At 41.6% G+C, this 26,906-nt stretch overlaps 1 protein-coding gene across 2 annotated transcripts in view; it reads left to right on the top strand.

Annotated features, from left to right (window-relative positions):
• LOC126202885 (DNA polymerase interacting tetratricopeptide repeat-containing, protein of 47 kDa) overlaps positions 1-26,906 on the top strand; it is an 88,703-nt gene that overhangs the window by 14,737 nt on the left and 47,060 nt on the right. For both annotated transcript variants that reach the window (XM_049936945.1, XM_049936944.1), the window contains exons 3-5: positions 11,779-11,950; positions 20,211-20,403; positions 20,529-20,643. In XM_049936945.1, the coding sequence (XP_049792902.1) occupies positions 11,779-11,950; positions 20,211-20,403; positions 20,529-20,643 (480 nt within the window). The remainder of the gene's footprint in view (positions 1-11,778; positions 11,951-20,210; positions 20,404-20,528; positions 20,644-26,906) is intronic.

Here is a 26,906-nt window from a genome sequence, read left to right as displayed (position 1 = left end):
TTTGTACTGATTCACCTACACCATTATCTCCTGTTTGTGTAATTCCTCCATTATTAGCAGAAACTAAACACTGGTGTGTTCCCAATTGATAATCGACTTAATGCATATTTTGTCTACCACATAAGAACCAGCTGGTTATACAATGTCTCGTACCCCATTCTAGTTTCACTTGTGTTTTACGGTTAGAATTTCTTTCCACATATATACTGAGTTTCAGCGGATAATTAGCGCACTTCTATCCAAATCATACCATTGCTATATTCTGGGACGTGAATTTCAATTCTCTACACAGTTGAAAGAAACTTTGATTTCTACTATCGAACCATTCCTATTATTCATTGTGGAAATTTAAGTACTCTCTCAATACAGATCGTATTGAATCAGTTCTTCTGGATACTAACAACATCAAATTACCCAAGTACTTGGACCAGTTGATGGCACAGGAACAGAAACAAATCATTGAGCTGCCACCCGTATGTGACGGAAGTCCAAAACACAATATTTTACTTGACATAACTGTTCCCACAGTGGCTTCCACTCTGCTTGCTATTCTGATACTGAGTGTGATTATATACCGCTGTTACACCCACAAGTAGTGTAGTAGAATACATACAGCCTCTCCAGCTGATCACTTGCCTAGTCCTAGTACCACTAGAGTATACCAACGTGAAGTACATTCATTTGATCTTTTTTTACTGTTGCCAGTTATTTTTACAATCTAGAATGAGATTTTCACTCTGCAGCGGAGTGTGCGCTGTTATGAAACTTCCTGGCAAATTAAAACTGTGTGCCGGACCGAGACTCGAACTCGGGACCTTTCCCTTTCGCGGGCAAGTGCTCTACCATTCTGTCTGCATGTAGACACGTTCAGAGTACCAGGTAGAAGGAGTGGTGGCATGCGTAAACACGTTCAGAGCACATAGGGACAGGTACAAAGGTGTGCATGTTAACACGTCCAGAGCAGTTAAAGGGTTAATGTTGGGACACCTCCTAGCATCAAAGAATTGTCAACTTCATATTGATCATGGGAAGTCCAGGTAGGAAAATCAGCAGTATTGTGAGAAGGTTAGATTGCTACTCACCATAAAGGTGACACACAGTTGCAGACAGGCAGAACGAAAAGACTGTTAAATAATTAGCTTTTGGGCAAAGCATTCTTCAGAAAAGGAAACACACACAGTCACAGGGGAGAAAAGAGCGCTATCTGATGACGTTCTGGCAAAGCTTGGTACTATGTTTTATTATGCTTGTGATCCGATATACTATACGTAGCTTTTCCTGTAGCAATGGCATACACCCTTCCTGTGCCTGCTACTTGGCAGTCTTTTCTTCCTAATTGACTTCTCTACCGACATAGCTACTAAGTTGTTGCTATGAGTCCAGCTGTGCTCTGCTGTGCTCAAAAATTGGTGGAGGCTCTTTTTGTATTTCGAGTAACCAATTAAAATGATTGCTAACCCAGGGATTGAAAATGTGATTCCTGAGCTTCTCTGCTTTTGCTTATTACTTGTTGCCTTTCGCTATGCCCCATTATCTCATTCTCCCTTTAGTCTGTCTTATACAAAAATCACTATTTTTAATTCTACCTGAAGGGCACAAATCTTTCTTCCTTGTTCCACGACTCTCTTGTCTCAACGGCATAATCTACAACTTTGTGGGAGAGTCTCATCTGTTACCTTACTGGCCTCAGAGTCATCCCAATGAAACACCCACCAACAATCCTGACATGATTCTCCCAAACTCACTAACCTACAACAACATCCACATTTATCACACGCACTGCTTCTACAGTAAAATGAAAAATGCTAACACACACCTAAACTTCAATAGGTAATTACTAGTACACATATTTGTCTTCTGATGAACTGTGTCGTTAACTTCGAGGTGGCATCCTTGAATTTGCATGATTGAATTTTTCAATTGTGATTGTGATTATGATTTATCGGTCAACTCTGCTCTGTTATTTAAGCATGCCACACATATTTACTAGTTTTGAGTATGCTGGTATGAAATTTGTTTCAGACTTTATAATGAAAATGCTGCTGCTGCTTGTAGTAGAAATTATGGTAGCCACAGAGCACCAGATTCAAGAGTGTTCATTTGTGTTTTTACTCAACTGTGTGAGTCTGGTATAGTGCCCAGCTGTCATGTCTCATTCAGCTGTGCAATTGAACTGTATGTGGATGATGTAGAAGACATTATTCAATTGGTAGAACATGGTCCTTCAACAAGCAAACACTGAATTTCCACATGTATCGATGTTCCACATTTGGTGGACATCATGTATGTATGGCACCTGTGCATATGATTTTTTGCAGATTCAACAGCTTTGAGAAGGGTGATTAGAATTTTGTCAGCTAACTGCAAATCACCCAGTAACTCAATTAATTGCATTTATTGATGAAACCAATTTCACTCGTGGCTGCATCAGTAACTCTCATAACTCACATTGGTGGTCTGAGAAAACCCACAAGCCTTTATGAAGACACATCTTCAGGAACACATTCCTGTAAATGTGTTCTGTGGTATGATAGACAGTTATTGGGCCTGCTGTGTTAATGCATTGTCTTACAGGACCCTGAGAAAATGGGGATTGGTGGAAGGAGTCCTTTGGTTTTCAGTTGCTCTTCTTCTTCTTCTTCTTCTTCTTCTTCTTCTTCTTCTTCTACTTCTTTTTTTTCCCACCTGTGTTACACATTTTTTACCCTCCAGTATTGATCCTTGTTCCTTCTGTCTTTGTCAACACAGAAAAGTTTCCCTATTTCTAGCCAGAACCCAGTTCCACATACTGTTCCTATGTTGTTTAGCTCATAGAATCCCTCCAAATGACCTGAGCATCAAATCACCCACCCTGATTGCAAATCCTTCTTCTACAATGACCTGTCTGTTGTCGTGGTCTGTACCAACTTAGTCTTCTGACCATACAAATCAGGCCCGAGCTCCCTTGCACTACCTCTTCTCCACCTGTAAAATCCTCCTGCTCTGCAATCCCCAATTCTTGCATCCCATCTCCCAGATTGAAAAGCTCACTCTCAAGGAACTGCAGAAGCCTGCACAACACAAACATCAAAAAACTGTTCACTCTATTTGATTACTGCTCTCCAGTACCACTGCAAAAGCCTCCATCAAACCTTTTCCACATACCCTCACAGCTGACAAATCCTGCCTTGCAGACACACTACAAACTCTCCAGGATTTCCTAACCTTGAATTTGGTCCCCAAATCTGTCCCCAAGTTTCTCAATATGAAAACTGATACCAACGATGTAATCCTACCAGTTGACAAAGGCTACACCAATGTGGTTAAGAACAGCAGTGATTACCTGTTGAAGAGACTCTGCCACCTACAAGTCTTGCCACAAAGACACCATTCCAGAAACCAAGGAGGATCTGCACTCCCTTCTCAAATCTCTAGATCCATCCCAAAACCTCTCCACTGAACGCTGAATCTATCTTCCTTCTCACACCCACTACTCCTTGCACTCGTACCTTCTACTAACATCCTAAAGTACATAAATCCAACCACCAAGGACGTCCCATTGTGGCTAGATACTACATCCTCACTGACAGACCAACCCAGTAGCCTATTATCATAATCTACCCTCCTATATAAAATACATTAACCACTTTCTCTACCGATTCTCCAAGTTCCTGTTTCTTTACCATCCAGCATCCTTCTGATCACTTGTGTCGACACCACCTCCCTCTACACTAACATTTGCATTGCACATGACCTTGCCACTATTGAATGCCTTCTTTCCCAATGCCTGACCAACTCCAAACCAACAACCTTGTTCCTGGTTGTCATGACCCGCTGTAGCCTAATACACAAAAACTTCTTTGAAGGCATCACCTGCAAACAGCTCTGTGGTTCAGCAATATGAGAACACACATGCCACCATCCTATGCCAACCTATTTGTGTCCCAGAATCCCAAACCCCTCATCTGGTTCGAATTCATTGATAACATCTTCATACTCTTGGCTGATGGTAATGGTACCCTACCCACATTCCTCCAGAACCTCAACACCTTCTTCCTCATTTGCTTCATCTGGTCCTTTTCAGCCCAACAAGCCAGCTTCCTCAATGTTGACCTCCACTTCAAGGTCAACTACATTAATACTTGATCCACATAATAACTACCAAGCACCAGCAATACCTGCACATCCACAGCTCCCCCTTTTCACACCAAAACGTCCCTTCCATATAGCCTAGCCACCTGCAGTTGTTGCATCTGTAGTGACAAGCAGTCCTACACCAAATAGGCCAAGCATCTCAATGAGGCCTTTGCAGACTGAAATTACCCTCCCCACCTTGTCTTTCCAGTCACCTACAATCCTTCACATACCTGTTCACTGGCCACAAAGGAGCACCCCCACACTCCCCCTTGTAACTCAGTATCCAGTATCATTGAGAATTGGGGCGACTGAAACATGTTCTCCACCAGGGTTTCAACTACCTCTCATTGTGTATCCTCCCACTACCACCTACCCCTGCCCTGTCACATGCATCTCTTATCCCATCAAAGACAGGGCACCCTGTGGAAGCAGCCATGTAATCTATTGACTGTGCGGCATTGTGTGTGGGCCTCACCACTAACAAGCTGCCTGTCTGCATGAATGACACTGCCAAATTGTGGCCAAGAGACAGCTGGATCACCCATTAGCTGAGCATGCCATGTAGCATGATGTGCTTGACTTCAGCTAATGCTTCACAACCTGTGCCACTTTGATTCTTCTGATGAAAACCATTTTTATGAATTGCACACGTGGCAACTCACCTTGCAAAATATACACTTTGAGCTCATCACTCCCCAGGCACCAACCTTCGGTAGTCTCAGCCCACCTGCCTATCCCTTTTCCTGTTCCCACACCAGCACTACATGTGTTCTATCCATCCAGCTCAGTCTTATCACCTTTCACTTACCTCTCCTTTCCCCTTGGTGCTGTCATCACCCCCCCCCCTCCCCCTTTCACCTCCCATCATAGCTTTCCCATGCTGCACCTAGCATCCCACTGTCCTGTCCCCACCATGTCCCTGCACACTCCCACAGGCAGTGCTGACATCTCCCACCACTCTTACTGTACTATCCCTCTCCATCTCTACCCTATCTTTTCTGTACCCCTGCTACCCACTCCAGTATAGGTTACTGCTCACTTCAGACAAAGTTGCAGTTGAGTCATAGTGTCCAGAGACAATGGTGGCTGTGTGTGTGTGTGTGTGTGTGTGTGTGTTTATTCTACATCTGTCAAAAGACTTAAACCATGTACAACAGTTTTGGTGCTAGCTAAAGGCATAAATCCCAATATCACCCTTGTTGTTATTCAGTAAGAGCTGTCTGTGTGTTGCCACCAAGTTGCACCACTGACACAAACTGATTTAACTTGGATTTCAGTCCGAAGTTGAAGTTGCTTGTATTTTGTTTGAAAATTCATCACAGTATTTAATAAATTCTATTTCAGATGGTCACAGTGAATGAATACTAGTTTAAAAATCCCATGTTGTTGGTTTCAGAATTTTTTTATTTAACGTGAAATATGCCAAGTTGCTCTGTAGTTTGGAGCCTACATTGAACTGTAGGTCTGCTAAATCAGGATGAATAAGTCAGTTCAAAGGTCAAATGAAGGCAATATCGTATCAGCTCCAATAGAACCATATCTACTAAAGCTCTGTTGTGTTCAAAACAATCTTCAGAGTGAAGGCAGTTTTATTTTACAATTTAATTTTATATGATTATTTTTGTTCAATTGTTCTCCTAAATGACAGTTTGCTAATAAAAGGCAACCTTTATAAGCAGCTCAATAAATGAAAGAGTTGATAGGGTGGCTTACTTTAAGTGCTTGCTTTTATATTCTCTCCCTGATAATAATGATGGATTCTCATATATTCGTATATTTCATTACTATATTCAAATGCTCAAAATTAGCACCACCCTTTGTGTTATAACATCAAATTTAACAAATATATTTCCGAACGACACAACACATATAAGTCACAGAGTAAGTTGACAAGCAAGACATGTGTACACGTTAGCATTCGAATGAGCACTTAGTGCCCGTCTAGCGGCCGCTGCTCGGCTGGCCGCTTAGGTGGCGCAGCTGCTGCATGGCTGGCAGACAGCGCCGCACATAGAGGACGCGCGTAATTTGGCGAGTCGCAACACTTTTCCCCCCCTTTGAAATTGTTGCACTGGTCTGGATGGAGGTGTCCTGGAGATGGACAACGTCCATAGGCGTTGTTTGACTCGCCGTAAAGTCTCGAGGAGGAGGCTTCCCGTACGGACGGAAGTGTCCCCGATGATAACGGGTCGAGATGACAGGAGACGTAGGGGTCGAATCTGCTGGGGCCCCATGCACCAATCTGCCCGTTGCGGCAAGTCCAGTTGATATGACAGGAGACATGGGCGATGTATCGGCGTCCGTTGGAGGAGGAGGTGAGTAGATTTGCTCTGACAGAGGATGGTCATCCGGTTCCTGCATGGGCACGTCTCCTAGGGGCGTTCGTTCTTGTGCTGGCATCGCGATGACGGTGAGAGGGCTGCGTTGTGAGTATTGAGAGATGTCACGATCCCGAGCGTCAGGTAGAGCCGAAGGTAGTGTAGCGGCATTCGGAACAGGCGTTGCCGGCACACAAGGCCGAAGCTGGTCTGAATGACGCACTGCAACCCCCGTGTCCGTCTGTATTTCATACAGGCGTCTGCTACGGTGTCGTAAGATGCGGCCCGGGCTCCATTTTGGCCGCCTGCCATATCCCCGTACCCAGACGAGGTCGTCGGCGGTGAACTGGCCAAGTGAAGGCACCCGCGGCCGTGAGGTGGAAGGCCGCAGAAGATGAAGTAGCGTGCGGGGCTGTCGGCCATGTAAGAGCTTAGCCGGGCTGTGGTCGCCCATGGGGGTGAAACGGTAAGATGCCAGAAACTGGAGAAGTGCATCATCAGCAGCAGAAGATGTCAGAAGTTTCCGCATCTGAGCCTTAAATGTGTGGACCAGTCGTTCAGCCTCACCGTTGGATTATGGATGGAATGGCGGGGCCGTGACATGCATAATGCCGTGACGAGCACAAAAATCCGCAAATTCGGAAGAGGCAAATTGCGGACCATTATCAGTAACAAGAGTAGAGGGGAGGCCTTCCAAAGAAAAAATGCGGGCGTGAGCACTGGTGGTTGCCGCGGTGGTAGGCGACGTGCAACAGACAATGAAAGGAAAGTTAGAGTAGGCGTCAATTACGAGGAGCCATTAAGTACCTAAAAAGGGTGCCACAAAGTCAACATGAATGCACTCCCAGGGCTTCTCAGGCGAAGGCCATGGTGACAAAGATGACTTCGGGGCAACGGCCTGTGACGCACAAGGGCCGCAGGCAGTGACCATGTGTGCTATTTCAGAGTCGATGCCAGGCCAGTACGCATGACGGCGCGCCAGAGATTTTGTGCGAGACACACCCCAGTGCCCTTGGTGAAGGAGGCACAAGACCGAAGCACGCAAAGACGCAGGTACCACGACAACGCGGCGAAGCATTGTCAGTGGAGAGGAGGATTACACCATCCCTAGCCGTGAGGCGGTAGCGCAAAGCGTAGTAGTTCCGCAATGGATCAGAAGTCTTAGCGGACGGGCGATCTGGCCAACCCTTCTGAATACAGTGTAAAACCCGGGAGAGGGTAGGGTCATAACTCGTAGCAGCCGCCAGCCTGTCCCCAGTGATGGGGAACCCGTCCACAACCCGCTGCTCGGCAACATCCAGGTGGAAACACAAAAGTTTATCCCTATCGAATGCCTGATCAGGACCCATGGGAAGGCGAGACAGAGCATCAGCATTTGCATGTTGAGCCGTTGGCCGGAAATGAATCTCATAATTGAAACGAGACAAGTAAAGAGCCCAACGCTGGAGGCGGTGTGCAGCCTTGTCGGGAAGTGACGTTGATGGATGAAACAAGGAAACAAGTGGTTTGCGATCCGTAACAGGATGAAATTTTGAGCCATAGAGAAAAACACCAACCTTATGAAGAGCATAAATAATGGCCAAAGCTTCTTTTTCAATTTGAGAATACTTTTGTTGGGCATCCGTGAGTGTTTTGGAGGCATAAGCAATGGGTTGTTCCGAACCGTCAGAAAAACGGTGTGCAAGGACTGCACCGACCCCGTATTGAGAGGCGTCTGTGGCAAGAACAAGATGTTGGCCAGGTCGATAAGTAGCCAGGCACGAGACCTGTTTCAGCATAGTCTTCAATTTCTGGAAAGCCGCATCGCATGACGCGGATCAGTGAAAAGGCTCGTTTTTATGCAACAAGCGATGCAACGGCTGAGCCACCGAAACCGCAGACGGTAAAAACTTGTGATAGTATGCTATTTTCCCCAAGAAGGCATGCAGTTCCTTAACAGATGTAGGGCGAGGAAGGGCATCGATTGCAGCGACAGTTTGCTGAAGTGGACGAATACCCTCCCGAGAGAGTTGAAACCCCAAGTACGTGATAGATGCCTGAAAAAATTGTGATTTCTGAAGATAACACTTAAGACCGGCAGTCTGTAAGACATGAAAAAGTGTGCGGAGATTTTGAAGATGTTCTTCAGTGGTGGAGCCAGTGACAACAATGTCGTCCATGTAATTGATACACCCAGGGACAGGGAGCAATAATTGTTCCAAGAATCGCTGAAAGAGAGCAGGGGTGCTAGCAACCCCGAATGGCAATCATTGGTATTGATAGAGGCCGAAAGGCGTGTTAAGGACCAGAAACTGTCGGGAAGCAGCGTCAAGAGGAAGTTGATGATAAGCTTCTGACAGGACAATTTTAGAAAAATACTGGCCTCCAGCAAGTTTAGTGAACAGTTCTTCAGGACGGGGCATAGGGTAAGTGTCGATGAGGCATTGAGCATTTACAGTGGCTTTGAAATCACCACAGAGACGAATATCACCATTTGGCTTAGCAACGACTACGACAGGAGAGGATCACTCACTGGAAGTGACAGGAAGCAAGACACCTGAAGTAGTGAGACGATCCAGCTCCCGTATTACCTGATCACGAAGGGCCACAGGAATGGGCCGAGTCCGAAAAAACGTAGGCCGAGCAGTGGGTTTGAGCGTGATATGAGCTTCAAAGTCGTTTGCACGGCCTAACCCAGGAGAAAAAAGGGACGAAAATGTCATCGACAAGGAATCCAGTTGAGCATAAGGAATAGCATCAGAGACAATATTGACAGAGTCATCTATGGAGAACCCAAAAACGCGAAAGGCATCGAAACCAAAAAGATTTTCTGCGTTGCTCTGGTCGACCACAAATATGGGAACAGTGCGAATGACGGATTTGTAAGATACCTCAGCATTAAACTGTCCCAAGAGAGAAATCTTCTGTTTATTGTACGTCCGTAATTGCCGAGTGACAGGTGACAGGAGTGGAGAACCCAACTGAAGATACGTCTGAGAATTAATTATAGTGGCAGCAGAACCGGTATCCACCTGCATGCGAACATCTCGACCAAGGATTTGGACAGTGAGGAATAACTTCCCTGAAAGGGAAGAAGTGCAATTGACAGACAACACAGAATCAGAATCAGCGTCATGTTCATGAACATCATGTATGCGGTCAGATTTGCAAACGGAAGACACATGACCTTTCTTTTTGCAATTGTGACCCACAGCCCAACGTTGGGGACAATCCTCGCGTGAATGTTTCGTAAAACACCGCGGACATGAAGGAAGTTGCCAGGGGTTTTGCTGCAGTTTCTTAGCGGGTTGTTTACGGCTAGGCCGAGGCTGCGCGTGGGAGCGCACTGCGGCCATGTCAGCCGGCGGGGACGCGCCGCATGCGTCGTCAACAGCGCACAGAGGTTGTATTTCCCCGACATCACCCCACGCCTCTATTTGCGCCCCAGCGGTGCGAGAAATTTCAAAAGACTGCGCAATGGAGAGAACTTCATCTAGAGTCGGATTCGCCAACTGAAGGGCACGTTGCCGAACTTCTATGTTGGGTGCCAACCGGATAATAGCATCCCGTACCATGGAATCGGCATAGGATTCTTTGTGAACGTCAGTAACAAATTGACACTTTCGACTGAGGCCGTGAAGTTCAGCAGCCCGAGCGCGATAGGATTGATGTGGCTGTTTTAGACAACGATAAAAGGCAACATGAGTGGCTACCACATGCGTTTGCTTTTGAAAATAGACAGACAGGAGTGAGCACATTTCAGCAAAGGACAAAGATGCAGGATCCTTCAAAGGAGCCAATTGCGACAACAACCGATACATTTGAGGTGAAATCCAGGAAAGGAACAGAGACTTACATGGTTGTTCGTCCGTGACATGAAATGCCAAGAAGGGCTGTCAAAGACGTTTTTCATAATCAGACCAGTCTTCCGCCGTCTCGTCGTAAGGAGGAAAAGGAGGTACAGCCAATGACGAGAAACGCCCCGCATTTGACGCCGCAACAAAATCGCGAATCGCCGCTGTTAGAAGCGTTTGCTGTTCAAGGAGATTTTGCAATAGTTGCTCGACAATAGCCATGGAACCCTGTGGGTCAACGGTGAAAAGGAAAAATCCACTACCTCGTCGCCAATTGTTATAACATCAAATTTAACAAATATATTTCCGAACGACACAACACATATAAGTCACAGAGTAAGTTGACAAGCAAGACATGTGTACACGTTAGCATTCGAATGAGCACTGAGTCCCCGTCTAGCGGCCGCTGCTCGGCTGGCCGCTTAGGTGGCGCAGCTGCTGCATGGCTGGCAGACCGCCGCACATAGAGGACACACGTAATTGTGCGGTGGCGCTTTGAATGATCGGCGAGTCACAACACTTTGCAATATGTCAACTTGAATAGAACAATTTTGTTTTTGAAGTACATGTAATATGTAGTTACAAATGTTACCATACATCACATTAATAACTTCCCTAGTATCAGGTTGTTTATTGTGCATGCAATGTGGAAGTTTCTCGTCAGACTAAGCGACAACACCAGTAGAATAATTCTGATGCAATTGACCAAGTCTGTAATCAGCAAATGTTTGTTTGCAATCATTGACATGGAGCTGAGAAACACCACATGTTACTTTACATATTTTTCCTTCTCTTTTAGACAGTAGACTTAAAATTACGTTTGTGAATTAAATTTTAATGTTATTCTATGCATCACTACAGCCCTCTCTCTTCCTTTTGTTTCATTCGCCATCCATAATAACACAGGCACAGCTCTATAGCGCATAAGCATTCTGTATAGTCATTTAAACAATACCTATACTCATAGTCTACAGATCAAAGGAAGGCACTGCCAGATCTTTTTGCCTTGGGATTTGTAAGGTGTCCACATTGTCATAATGTTGACTGGTTAGTAGGATTGTCAGTCATTGGAAAACACAAAGCCTTTCACTGACATATTCTCCAGTACAGCTTTCCAAGTCTGTAACATTAAAGTCACTGACATTCATGAGATAATATAAAAGTGCATTGCATTTAAGATGAAAATAAAGCATTTTTTTATTGCTATTGATGTATCTGTTCTTCCATTGCAGGATAAACAGTTTTCTTTCATTGATTGTTTTATTTTTTCATCATCCTCATTTGTCAACCTTATGCTCCAGTATCACTAATAATTTTCTCATTACATAGCACTGTGTAGAAAATATAAATCTATATGCTGTCTATGTAGTGATTTTCATTTCATTATTGTCCCTTTGACATGGTGGTTATGACCATTACAGTCGTGAACATCATTATTGCTAAATATTAGGTGAGCAGTTTGTAGATCTACTTCATGATTACTAAAGTATTAAACTTTCTGTACTTTACAGAATTAGCAGCCACATACAAGGAAGATGGAAACTTTAACTTCAAGTGCAAAAAATATCGTGTTGCCATCATAAGTTATACAGAAGGTCTTCGCCAGAAATGCAGTGATGATTCATTGAATGCCCAGCTCTTCAACAATAGAGCAGCAGCACACTTTTTTCTGAAAAATTACAGGTATAATCAGGCAGTAGAAATTCAGAATGGAATAACGACGATATTAACAATATGAAATAGGATACATTGCTACTTACCACTTTAGAGGAGGCATTGAGGGGCAGACAGGCACATTTAAAAGTATGCTAAGCTGTCAGACAGAGTCCTCCTTCAGATGTAGAAGAAAAACATGCACACACACACACTCCCCATCCCCCACCCCTCCCACCACTCCACCCACACCCATCCACATCCACCCACCCACCAACACACACACACAACATTCAGAATGTTGGTTATTTTTACAGTCTTCTACAGCTCTGATGGCTTGTGCAATAACTTTTCATGCATGTAACCTGTGACAAAGTCAGTCTTCATTTTTCCAGTCCACAAAGACAAGAGAGCACTTAGAAACTGTTTGACAAAAGATACAGGGTGGATGCTACCTGATGGTTTGGGACTATCGTAACTTGTAGCTGCACCCCTTGTTGATGGCTTGACTAGCTTCCTCCGACGTTCATGAGTAATGCCTTACATTTGTTTCAGCAAGTTCTTCACATTTTGTGACCCTTATTATCACATTCTGTGAATGTTGAATATCTCTGAGTTTGGAAACCTATCAAATTAATGTCTTATTCAGGCCTTGTACTTCCTTTCCTGTATGTATTCAACAGATATTTATGTGAATTTTACTTGTTTAACCTCTGTGTCTGTGCTCTGATAGATTTCCTCCACTCTCTGGTGGTTCATTCAGTGCATCGATTCATTCTACTAAAGTCAACGAGTCATTTTTTTGTCTACTGGAAACTTTGTTTTTGTGTCCGCAATTCCCATTAACATTTGTGAACTTCATGAAGAGTTTATTACAAATCTATCACAGTTGCAATACATATATTTTGGCGATGAGTTTCGACCCAACAGTTTCATTCTCAAGTCAGACCTACTGAGGCTGCACTGAAAGTGCCTGATCTTAATGACAATCATTTAAAATTGGCAAATGCATGAATCACGCAGTGATGGTAGACAAATGTCACAATATACAGGGTGGCGCAAGGAAACGGGAAATTTCGAAATAACGTCATTTCCATGAATAAATTCATAAAACTAGTAATTTATTAACGAAAGTGAATGTATTCAGTATGCCATTATTCAGTATGTCTTTACAATCAAAATGTCCAAAAGTGTCTCTTTACTTTTTAAAGATGACATCGGAAAGATGTGCTCCCATTCGACGTTCACACTCTTAACAGCCTGTTATGAAAACTCTGGAATGCGCGGTGTAGCAAATCTTCGGAAATGGCAGTAATTTTGTTTTCAATGTTCTCCTTCAGTTCATGGATTGTTGCAGGACGTGTACGGTACACCTTGCCTTTAAGATATCCCCACAGGAAGAAGTCGCACACACTAAGATCAGGGGATCTCGCAGGCCATGCAATGTCACCGTTACGTGAAATAATGCGTCTTCCAAACAATTGACGAACTGCTGCCATTGATTGTCTAACAGTGTGTGACGTGGCTCCGTCCTGCTGAAACCACACGTTTTCGACGTTAAGATTAAGCTCGTACAGTCTCAGTGTAAAGAATGTTTGAGGCATTTCAACATATCGAGCGGATGTTACTCTCACTGCACTACCATCCTCACGTTCAAAAAAATAAGGGCCGATAACACCATGACATGATACAGCACACCATGTTGTGACCTTGGCGCTATGTAGTGGTCGCTGGTGAAACTCACAAGGATTGTCCTGTACCCAATAACGAAAATTCTGTTTGTTCACGAACCCGTTCAGGTGGAAATGGGCTTCGTATGATATCCATAAGTTACCAAGGAAATTCGCGTCCTCGTTGATTTTAGCCATAGCCAATATCTGGCTACTAAACTCCATACATGACGCTGGATCTCGTTCATGTAAGTGTTGCACAATCTGCAACTTATAGGGATGGAAGTCTAATTCGTGCAGTATTGTTTGTAAGCTCCATCGCTTAATCCCTAGCGAAGATGTATGCTGTCAAACGGAGCGGCGAGGGCTTCTCTCGATTGCAGGTCTAGCAGCTGCAATGTTCTCTGGGGTATGTACCATTGGAATGCCACCTGGAGGTTTCTTTTTCAAGGCAGATCCTGTTTCTTCAAAATTACGCACCCACGTTGTAATCGCATGCGCAGATGGGACACGTCCATGACGTCCAAGCTGGTAATGCTGTCGAAATGTTCTCTGCGCGGCAGTCGCACTATCACCATTTTTGTAAAACGCTCTCACAGCTACTGCACGTTCCGCACCAGTCCAATTCTCCATGATTACTAAATGGCAATGCGTTCACATCAATTGTGCGAAGTTTCGAACATCTGCCGGCGCTACAGTGCTGCCAACTGTAACATTCAAAATTTCCCATTCCCTGCGCCTCCCTGTACATATGCTCACTATGTAAGTCAGAGTCTGTTTGTTCTTTCTACTCAACACCAAGGTCATACAGAGCACAACGTCTGTGTGTAAATGTACCACAAAATGTGTTGCACAATTGTGTAACACAAAAATTAGGTATTGTTATAATTTTGTAATTTGTTCATAGAATAGTGCAGAATGACATAGAAGAAATACAAAGTTTGAGCAAAACCCAGTAAATATTTTCCACAAAAATCACTTGCTTTATGCTAGTTTCAGATTTGGCAGGGAAAATAAATACAAAGCTGATATTTTGAGAATACATATGTTTTGATGTAAAAATAGGATATAGAAGGTTTGGTAAAATTATCTTCATCACTTTACAAGAAATGTGAATTTTGAATGAAAGTACTTAGTAGATTATTGTGTTGTTAAATATAAGCCAGAATATAGAAAGTGCAGAATTATATTCTATATAAGAAATTATAATTAATAAGACATGTAAATAAAATTAAAGTGCCAAGCACTGTAATGAAGTGCATTTCGATGTTATCCGTAGCTGGGAACACGAGCCATCAGATGGCTGTTTACAGACACTTTTGAGTGATATCAAGGAACATTAAGACCACAAAATTATAAAACTTTTAGCAGTGAACTTTTGTAAAAACTGTAAAAATTGAAATGCATCTTTTCTTGGTATAACATCATTTGTGGGGTTCCCGTTGTATTCTAAATCTGCATGGCAAGTGAAGTATTAAAAATTTACCACTTTTAAGCAAGCAACAGTCAGTACTTTGATTATTAGAGCAATTAGATTCAGAATAGTAACTTAACACGAAATAGAATGTACAGGAGATTTGGTTAGAGTAGCAAAAATTGATGTGCTTTATAAAAGATTTTGCCTTTGAAGCAACAAATTTTTTAATATATGTTGTTATTGATTGCAGTGATCTTTTAATTTTTCTTCATGATTTCCTTACTCTTTTTTTGAAGTATGACTTAGATTATTTTTCAGTTTACAAGAGCTGAAATGTGGACATGTAGAATGTAGGTTGTGAGTATCAAGTTTTAGGCTACTTTCTATGTGCTCATCAAAGTAATTTACAAGGCCTTGTCGCATAGTAACAGTGACACTACAAATCTGCTGCCCCACATGTAATATATCTATTATTCAAACAAAAGGTTACAAAAATGGAAACCATATTTTTATGCTGTTGATCGCTTTGTTAATGCCTAAGACAGAATTGTTTGAATTGCCTTTCATGCTAATTCCAAAGTAGAAGTCTATTTCAGTATAAGCCTTAGTTTCTCACCATTATTTTCTGTTCATTTGCTAAAATAATTGAACTTTGCTACTTTGATATAATGGTCGTTTTCTGTCAATTTCACTCTAATGCAAACCGTTTCAAAATCAGTTTTGCACTGTGCTAATATCTACATCTACATGGATCACACTTAAGTACCTTGCAGAGGGTTCATCAAACCACCTTCATAATACTCTCTTATTTCAATCTCAAAGCGCGTGAAAAAAAACGAACACCTATATATTTCTGTCCAAGCTGTGATTTCCCTAATTTTATTATGATGATTAGGTTGGCGTCAATAAAATATTTTCACTTTCGGAGGAGAAAGTTGGTGATTGATATTTCATGAGAAGATTCCGCCACAATGAAAAATGCCTTTGTTTTAATGATGTCGACCCCAAATCCTGTATCATGTCAGTGACACTCTCTCCCCTATTTCAGAATAATACAAATTGTGCTGCTCTTTTGTGAACTTTCTCGATGTACTCCATTAATCCTATCTGGTAAGGATCCCACACCATGCAGCATTGCTACAAAAGAGGATAGACAAGTGTAATGTAGGCAGCCTCTTTAGATCCTTTGCATTTCGTAAGTGTTCTGGCAATAAATTGCAGTCTTTGGTTCGCTTTCCTCACAACATTTAATTGTTCGTAATTGTTATTAGACCAGCAGGGGAAGCTCAGGAGAGCATTATTGCCATCCACGAAATTCGATGGACAGGGAGTGGGGTATTGGAAAAGAAAGAGGGCACTATGTTCTATAGCTGTGATGATAACAGACATGAGTTTGGTACAGGTTGCCCTGTTCATAAAGTTCTGAAACATTTGGTGATGAATTTTACCCATTAATCCAAGGCTACCAGTAATTAGAATTAAAGGAAGATTCTTTAATTATAGTATAATCTATTGAAACCTAAAATATGATTTCTATGATGCCCATGAAAAAGCTTATGATAAATGTCCTAGGAGTGACATCAAGATAGTGCTGGGTGATTTTAATGCATAACTTGGAAGAGAAGACATGTTCCAGCCCATAGTATACATGGATCCACTAATGATAATGGAATAAGATTGATCCTCTTTGCAGCCTCCCGGAAGATGATAGTAGGATCTAACAGGTTTCTCCATAAGGAGATACACAAGGGCACATGGACGTCACCTGATGGTAGAACCATTAATCAAATTGATCATTTACTGATAGACCAAGAGGCATAAATCTAACGTGTTGTATGTTCGAAGCTTTTGTGGCCTTAATGTGGATTCAGATAATTTTCTTGTAATGGCCAAGATAAGAGCAATATCAAATGCTCAGAAAGAAAGACATACTAGGAAAGAACAGTACAACATTGCAGCACTGAAATTAACAGAAATTTACGAATCATACTGTCAGAAAAGTTTCTCAGGCCCTAGAACAAGATCAAGAACAATGAACAATGTGAGACAGTAATGACATAGAACAAAAATGGTTGACTATAAAAAGAGCTATAGACATTTCAGCTAAGGAAACACTAGAGATGGAGAGAAAATCAGTAAGGCCAACATGGTTTGATGAAGAGTGTAAGAGAGTGACTGAAGAAAAGAACACTGCATACCAAAAGACATTACAGGCTAATTGCACAAGAAGCTTGTTGGAGGATTATCGAGAGAAAAGGAGGGCCAAAATGATGACACATCGCCGAAAGAAAAGGGAATGGACTAAGGCTGAAATAGAATGTATGGAATTGTCCAAGAAGAAGAATGAAACAAGGAAGTTCTTTATAAAAGTAAACAACACTAGAAGACAATTTGCTCATGTAACCAGCTTGATTAGAGATGAAGAAGGAAACATAATAAATGAGAGTAAAATTTGCGCGGTTCCGGACTGAAGCGCCTAGAACCGTTCGGTCACCGCAGCTGGCACTCAGACCTCCTGGGAAAAAACAAGAAGAAAAGGTGATTAGGGAAGCAGGTCTACAGACCAGGGGCACCATCTTTTACAAGTCAGTGCAGATTTTGGTGAAGAAGGTCACCAATAGATTTTCAACCTGTACCAAATTTTGGAGAAAACTGTTGAGTATAGAATTGGAACACATCACCTCTTTACTGACTTTAAGGCTGCATCAATAGAAACCAGTTGTTTCACGTCTTACAGGAGATGGTGATACATGGAAAACTCCTTAGAATGGTTAAAATGATGATGTCTGATGTAAGAAGCTATATTCGAGTTTGAGGAAATTACTCAGACCTCAAATGGTTCAAATGGCTCTGAGCACTATGGGACTTAACATCTGAGGTCATCAGTCCCCTAGAACTACTTAAACCTAACTAACCTAAGGACATCACACACATCCATGCCCGAGGCAGGATTTGAACCTGCGACCTTAGCAGTTGCGCGGTTCCGGACTGAAGCGCCTAGAACCGTTCGGCCACCGTGGCTGGCACTCAGACATCCTGGGAAAAAAAACAAGAAGAAAAGGTGATTAGGGAAGCAGGTCTACAGACCATGGGCACCATCTTTTACAAGTCAGTGCAGATTTTGGCATATGCAGAGGATGTAGACATCATAGCACAGGCAGTACCAGCACTGGAAGAAACTTTTACAGCCTTAAGTCAAGCAAGTAAGAAGATGGGTCTCATGATGAAGATAAAATTAAAAAAATGGCCTGTGGGAAAGCATATCAACCCAATATGCCGTCAGCGAGGTCGACCTCGAGCAAGATGGCTGGATGGAGTGCAAGAAGACCTATACAGAAGCTCGGTTGCAGAAACTGGAGGAGGGTAGCATGTGACCGTGATGGATGGCGGAAGCTTGTTGGGAAGGTCAAGGTCATCCTGGACTGTAGCACCACAGAAGAAGAAGAAGAAGAAGAAGAAGAATTATAATTCCTGGGTTTTTAGTTGAATTTATGGCCTTTAGATTCGGCTGATTTATCGTGTAAATGAAGTTTATGGGTTCCTTTTAGCCTCATATGGATGACCTTACACTTCTCATTATTTAGAGTCAATTGCCAATTTTTGCGCCATTGATATGTCTTTTTAAATCATTTTGCAATTTGTTTTGACGTTCTAATGACTTTACTAGACTTTACAGCAGAATCATCTGCAAACAACGTAAGCTGGTTGCTCAGATTGACTCCTAAATTTTTTATGTAGATAATGAACAGTGTAGGGTCTATAACACTACCTTGGAGAATGCCAGAAATCACTTCTGCTTTACTCGATGATTTTCCTTCAGTTACTATGAACTGTGACCAGTCTGACAGGAAATCACAAATCCAGTCACATAACTGAGACAATACTCCATAAGCACGCAGTTCTGGAAATCTAGAAATATGGAATTCATTTGAAATTCCTTGTCAGTAGCACTCACCAATTTGTGTGAGTAAAGAGGTAGTTTTGTTTCACTAGAATGATGTTTTCTAAATCCCTGTCAATAGACCATTCTCTTCGAGGTAATTCATAATGTTCAAACACAGTTTATGTTCCAGAATGCTGGTCCATATTGACATTAATGAAATGGGCCTGTAATTTAGTGGATTACTCCCACTACTTTTCTTGAATATTGATGGGACTTGTGCAATCTTCCAGTCTTTGGGTAAAGATCTTTTGTCAAACGAATGGTTGTTTATGATTGTTAAGTATGAAGCTATTGCATCAGCATACCCTGAAAGGAACCTAAGTGGTATATAGTCTGGACCGGATGACTTGCTTCTAATAAGTGATTTAGGTTGCTTCACTACTCCAAGGATATCTACTTCTAAGTTACTCATGGTGGCAGCTGTTCTTGATTCAAATTGTGGAATATTTACTTCGTCTTCTTTGGTGAAGGTATTTCGGAAGGATGTGTTTAGTAACTCTGCTTTAGCAGCACTGTTGTCAATAGTATTTCCATTGCTATCGTGCAGAGAAGGCATTGATTGTTTCTTGTCGCTAGCATACTTTACATACAACTAGAATCTCTTTGGATTGTCTTCAAGTTTTGAGGCACAGTGTCATTATGGAAACTATTATAATCATCTTGCATTGAACTCCGCACAAAATTTTTAGCTTCTGTAAAAGATCGCCAATCTTGGGGATTTTGCATTCGTTTAAATTTGGCTTGCTTTTTTCATTGTCCTCTAATCTGAGCGAGCAAGTATGAGATGAGATCTGATGTAGACTACATTTCAAGTGTCTGTGTGTTCCTCCCTGACTTGTCAAAATAATTTGATGTAATCTGTGTAACTGATGTAAATGAGGTGCTGCAAATGATTAAATTCGCAGCTCTGACATTTTCCACTTTCTTTCTGGGTTTCTCTAATTCAAAGCAGATTGTATCATTTTTCATCAAGAGGACACATTGTTATTATTTAGCTAGCAAACATGTGTTAGTGACTAACCTGACTATAATGATCTTTAATTTTCCATAGTTTACGTAATAGCTGTTGCATTCCTCATTTGTGAGTTACAAGTCATTTGAGTGAAACTGCTTTTGTATCAAAGAAAGTATGTTAACTCAATACTGCCAAGTGCCTGTTTAATGAAATTCTTGTATTCTTGTTAGGAAGAGATGATTAAATTACAGCTCAAATTAAAAATGTCATTAATGTATTCTGACCACTATACAAAACTGTTTCAGATCATGTCTGGCAGACTGTCGTGCAGCTCTGAAGGTTCAGCCAGGCTATCCAAAGGCACTGTCTCGTGCGGCTGAGTGCAGTTTTCGCCTATCATTGTTTGATGATTGTATTGCATTCTGTGATGAGATGCTAGCAACAAGTACAAGCAACAAGGAAGCTTTAGAATTGAGGGCGAAAGCTGTTGCAACAAAAGTAAGTTGTCACTTGTTTGATATATCTCAGTATAAAGCATTCTCTCTGAATTTCTGTTGCTATTGTAAAAATGCCAAACCCAGTCTGCAAGCAATTGAGAAACTGGACTTATTTATTTATTCCAGAAGCGAGCTGAAATGCAAGCTAGAAGACAAGCTGTTGCACGCAGAAAACAAGAAGCTGAAGAGAAGGAACTGGCAGCAGCCATTAAAGAACGAAATCTGAATATTGAAGGGCAAAGTGAGTTGCAATTATAATTCCTCTACTTTTCATTCACAGTGTATGTGTATCATATGGATTTTATCTGTCTATTCACTTGACCTTCATCTTGTTTTCTAAAGTGGTGTGTGTGTGTGTGTGTGTGTGTGTGTGTGTGTTTTCTTATTTTTCTCATCACCCCTTGTGTATCATATGGATTTTATCTGTCTATTCACTTGACCTTCATCTTGTTTTCTAAAGTGGTGTGTGTGTGTATTCTTATTTTTCTCATCACCCCTATTTCCCTTATCCAGTTTATCTTTGCAGATTTACTGACTGTATGCTTACTTCTCTGTCATTTACATGGGAAGAACTCTTCTGCGTCAGATATATTCCCGTCTCAATTTTTCTGATTAAACTAGATCTTCCTGCAAGCTTCCATACCAATTGTACTTTCAGATTTTCAGTTTTGGATTGTTGTTTTCCATTCTTTGAGCATATTCAGATCTACTCCTCTTGTCACAAAAGTGGAACCTGCTCTGAATAATTAGCTCTTCATTATATATTCAGTTTTGTCTTTTCGGTCACCTGTTTTTATTCGTTTGGTTGTGTCATAATTTCAGCCCCTGCATTGAGTGTTACAGTGGTAACTAATACCACAGCAATAAAAATTCCAGAATGGGAACAATAAACAAAAATAAGAAAAGGCAGTTGCGGTAACACACACAAATAAATACACCTAGAATAACCAAATTACTTGAATGAGAACACCAAACATAAGTTATATACGAAGACTGTATACATAACTAGACCAAGTCCAAACAAGTAGCATGCATCCCAAGAGTTGATTCAAGTATGGATATGAATGAACTATAACACAATGAGGGAGATAGCCCTCTGCTCTGGGATTATAATAGGTAGGTTGGTAGTTGGATTCGCTAGGTGGAACTGTGCATGGGGTATGCCTGCCAACCTCACTGCAATGTTGCCATTGCTGTTTAATTGTGCTGCCTCCTGATGGCCAGATCTATGCTGTGAGGTACAGGTGAGTTGAATCATAACAAGATGGGCTTGTTATGGTCATGACCAGCATGGCGCCACTGCGGTGGATGTGGTAACATAGAGTTAACATAATCCTCTTCCCTTGGAAGGGTGACGATGATAGAATGCACCTTCACCCCACCTCCCTCCTTCCATAATATGTGGGATAGTATGTGGCACCACGTGATGTCCATGTCTTCTGGGGCACCATTGATGGTCATCTGTGGAGAAGCCAGAAGTCCCCTGTCAGCTGACACTGGAGAGTAGAGCCGGAAATGAACATGGGATTGACGGCTCCATCACACCAGCCACAAGGGGTCAGTGGTGCTGGAATGGTATCCGTGGGGGTATCCGGAGCTTCGGGGTCAAGGCAGGAAATGCCTGGTAAGGCACCTGTTGACCTCCAGCACTCCCAGCTGCTGCTGGAGATCATATCCACTAAGCCCCTGATGCTCACTCACAGGACTAGAAAAGATGTCGGAGGAGGGTCAGGTAGGCAAAATTGTACTTGTTGTTGGAGGTAGATGCAGAAATAGAGAAGGGGGGGGGGGTCTAAGGATAGTACAGAATGAGAGGATCTGGATAATGGGAAGGAGGGCTACCCAGGAGTTGTGTGCAAGGCAGTGGAGGTTGGTGCCTTACCTTGTGGGCAAAGTCAGTTGCAATGGCAGGCGACCAGCCTGTCCTCTGTCAGCAATATTTGTATGGAGTGTATGGAAGTGAAACATGGATGATAAATAATTTGGACAAGAAGAGAATAGAAGCTTTTGAAATGTGGTGCTACAGAAGAATGCTGAAGATTAGATGGGTAGATAACATAACTAATGAGGAGGTATTGAATAGGATTGGGGAGAAGAGAAATTTGTGGCACAACTTGACTAGAAGAAGGGATTGGTTGGTAGGACATGTTCTGAGGCATCAAGGGATCAACAATTTAGTATTGGAGGGCAGCGTGGAGGGTAAAAATTGTAGAGGGAGACCAAGAGATGAATACACTAAGCAGATTCAGAAGGATGTAGGTTGCAGTAGTTACTGGCAGATGAAGAAGCTTGCACATGATAGAGTAGCATGGAGAGCTGCATCAAACCAGTCTCAGGACTGAAGACCACAACAACAACAACATGGACACGGATGGATGGTTTAAGTGTATTATGAAGTCTTTCAATTTTTCTATTTGATTGAGGATGGTATGCTGTAGTTTGGGTTTTATGACAACCACATATTTTTAATGGTGTTTGGAATAGCTCTGAGTTAAACTTTCTTTCACGATCGGTCACTATTTGGTAGTGTTCCAAATCTAGTGATCCAACAATTGAAAAAGTGCTCATACCACTGCTTCCAGTTTTATATCTCGAAGAGATACTACTTCTGTCCGAATTGTAACTCTATCGATGCATGTTAAACAATAAGTATATTCATCCAAAGGGGGCATTGGTCGTATCAGCTCAAGATGAATTTTTTTGAAGCTTTAATCATTACAGGGAAACTGTCATAATGCCACAAGAACATGTCATGATGATTCATTTTGTGACAAGCAATACGTGTTTTAGCCCAGTTTCTGACATTCTTTTTTGTATTGGTCTAGACAAACCTTGACTTGAATTTTTAGAGTTGTTTTAATGCTCAGATGACCCAAATTGTGATGGTGTTAGAAAATGGAATACATAATGCTTCAGGAATATAAGAGCAAATATATTGCGTTGACATATCACATGTTAATTGTTTTCCTCCATGTGCCAAGTGATAAAGCTCTTTGTCATCTTCTTGTGCCTGAGGTATATCTTCATAGTTAATTTGAACTAATAATTCAACCCGTGATAAGCTATCAGCAGCAACATTTTCTTTACCTGACATGTGTCGCAGCTCTGTAGTAAACTTTGAAATATACTGGAGATAATGTAATTGGATGGGCATTGCTGTCTAATTGTTTTGCTTGAATGCCTATGTTAGAGAAGCATGGTTGGTATAAATAATGAAGTCTCTTCCTACTAACAGATATTTGAAGTATCTGACAGTCATGTATACACTAAGCATCTCTCTGTCAGACATGGAATACTTCTTTTGTGCTGTTGTGAACCTTTTTGAAAAATAATCTAATTGGTCTTCACTGTCTATCTTGCCACTGTTGCAGTGCAGCACCTGCCACAAAATCTGATGTGTACACAGACAATGCAAGTTGATTGTGCAACCAAGGAAATGTCAAAAGTGTAGCATTTGCAAGATCTTTCTTGCATTTTTAGGACTGCAATTGCTTCTTTTGTCCAGTCAATGCTTCTTTTTGTCATTTTTAGTTGTACCTTTCAAGTAATCATTCAGGAAAGCTTGATTTTCACCAGCATGTTCCAAATGCCGGCGATACAAATTAATGATCCCTAGGAATGCCCTAAGTTTGCGAACTGTTTCAGGTTGATTCTGATGCTATTAAAATATCATCCAAATATGGGAAACAGAAATGTGGTTCTCTTACAACTTCATGTATAAACGTCTGAAATGTGCTAGGTGCATTACGAAGTCTGAAGGAAATATAATTAAACTCATAAAGACCAGAAGCTGTGATAATAGCTGACTTTGGTTTATCCTTTTCAGCTAATGGAATTTGATAATATCTTTTTGTTTTGAAGGATAAAATTTACATAATCAACTCTTGGAATCGGATGTGGTCCAGGAGAGTCCTGTCATTCAAATGGTGATAATCTCCACAACTCACCACTAGTAACTTGCGCGTGGGGCACACAATACTCGTTAAAGCCTGTGCTATGGTAATTGAGCGGGGTTCACCTTATGAGAAGGGAATTTTGTATAGACATCGACCGCGTGTACCTGAATGGTGGCAAATCAGACTTACACCCACTCTGTAATAACAATGATCCGTCAAGTAAGTTCGAAATGCAATTACATGTCAGGATGGACCAAAAGCAACACTGAAGATGCTACCAATTTAATAATAATACGGTCGGCAGCCTTTCTTCCCTGTACAAGTTGGTGTATATTCATGCAAAACAACACGTAGTAACACTGCATAATATAGTAGCATTTTAGAATCAGAAAATCTATTGAACTGATAGTTTCACGTTCTGTACTGATATGGAAAAACCATGAATACATAACACTACACTATAATGTATACTACAAAACTTTATACTGTCTATTAATCTGATTAAAATCGGGCATAGGTTACCCTAGACATAGCACTTTCGAGCCACACACGAAATGTCAATTTTGATAGAGACAAAACACTGAGATTGAGACAAAACACATAAATTTTGACTTTTATATTGACTTTAACTTTTGCTGGTCAAACCAATTTAGAACGCTTCAAAATTCAAATGAATAAAAAGGGGGGGGGGGGGGGGGTCCTGAAACTGTTATGATCACTGTATTAAAAAAATTGATTACTGAAATTATTATGCGTTCAAGATTTCTAGTCTATGAGTTACTACTCTTTTTATCTTATTTACTTCTCATTTAAATACCTTTATATATATCTCAAAATAATTAAACTTCAGTACTATATCAATATTAAAGTTATCTTTCAACTTCGTTAGACCTTCGTTATTCATTTACTGGTTCATTGACAAAACAGTTCTTTAAACACCATTCTAACATAGCTAGGTCTGCAAGTAATTATTATTAACACAAAATTTAATTTTTCATTTCGAGACACTCAAATTGCACAACATTTGGAAAGGACCCTGTCTAGGTTAGTTGTGAGGATAATTAAATGAGGGGAAAGTTCTGGTAAAATTTAGGTTATTATTGAACAGTTCACTCTATGGTCCATACGAATACAGTACTAAAAGCTTCAACCTGCTTGTATCGATGTGGCGGTTGGCGGGCGGCGAGATGGCAAGGCACAGAGCACACATACAACCACAGCTATGGCTCTTGGTGTATCGGCACTTTAATTCTTCTTAGCGTCGCAATACTTTTCCATTTAGTGCCCATGGGATTTTGCCATGCTGTGTGGGATTTGGAATGGCATACCCGAGGCTCAGGGAAACTACATCTTCCAGGAGAGCCTCCTCGTTCCAGGAGGTATTGCTCAAACCAGTGCCAGACTCCAACTACTACTGCTGAGCCCGTTGTGCCGTGCAGTGCCCGTGTGCATTTTCCCGTGCTCGCCTGCCATCCACCTTTTACCGCTCCCTTACAGACAGGGTATTCACCCAAGGTTTTGCATTCTACATATCGTAACACATTGCCTACGTATGGACCAGACGCCTACGTATGGACCAGACGCACATTTACAATTTTAAACATCTTACAACAGTTTCAACATTTGTTACATTTCAATTCTATTACAATATTGCTTGACATTTGACATAAACATTAATATTCACATTGAAACCTGTTTACAGTTTTCTTAACACAATGACATGAAACAAGAAAGAAATGAAATCAGAACATCAATTACACAAGTTTATCGAAAAATCAGACGGAAAGAAAATTACTTATATGTACAATGTCATTGTTGTTACACACTGGCCATTTGGCTTCAAAATTAAGTGTAGTGGACTAGCCCATTGTAATTTCAACGGATGTATAATACCAGTATCTAACAGAAACTTAAATTCCTTTTTAGCAATTTGCAATTTGTATTCGTCCAATCTATGAGCCTTACTGTCTTCCGGTGGACCACTAGACTTAATAATGTAATGCTGAACTTTGTGCTTCAACACCAATGGTACTATGGATGGTTTTGTTAGTTCAGGAAATTTCTCCAAAAGTTTAGAAAACTGGCATGTTGCATAGAGTGAGCTTACTGACAAGGGAACCTCCCCATCGCACCCCCCTCAGATTTAATTATAAGTTGGCACAGTGGATAGGCCTTGAAAACTGAACACAGATCAATCGAGAAAACAGGAAGAAGTTGTGTGGAACTATGAAAAGAATAAGCAAAATATACAAACTGAGTAGTCCATGGGCAAGATAGCAAACATCCAGGATACTGAGACCTCAAGAGCACAGTGGTCCCGTGGTTAGCGTGAGCAGATGCGGAACGAGAGGTCATTGTTTCAAGTCTTTCCTTGGGTGATAAGTTTAATTTTTTATTTACAGTTTATGTCACAAACTCTTATGTTTTAATCACTTTTTTTTGGGGGGGGGGGGGTGATTATCACATCCACAAGAAAACCTAAATCGGGCAAGGTAGAAGAATCTTTTAACCCATTCGCCAAGTGTACAAGTTAGGTGGCTCGACAACATATTCCTGTCATGTGACGCACATGCCGTCACCTGTGTCGTACAGAATATATCAGACGTGT

The sequence above is a fragment of the Schistocerca nitens genome, chromosome 9, assembly GCF_023898315.1.
Source record: "Schistocerca nitens isolate TAMUIC-IGC-003100 chromosome 9, iqSchNite1.1, whole genome shotgun sequence".
Taxonomy (NCBI): Eukaryota; Metazoa; Arthropoda; class Insecta; order Orthoptera; family Acrididae; genus Schistocerca; species Schistocerca nitens.
This window is presented reverse-complemented; position numbering and strand designations above follow the sequence as displayed.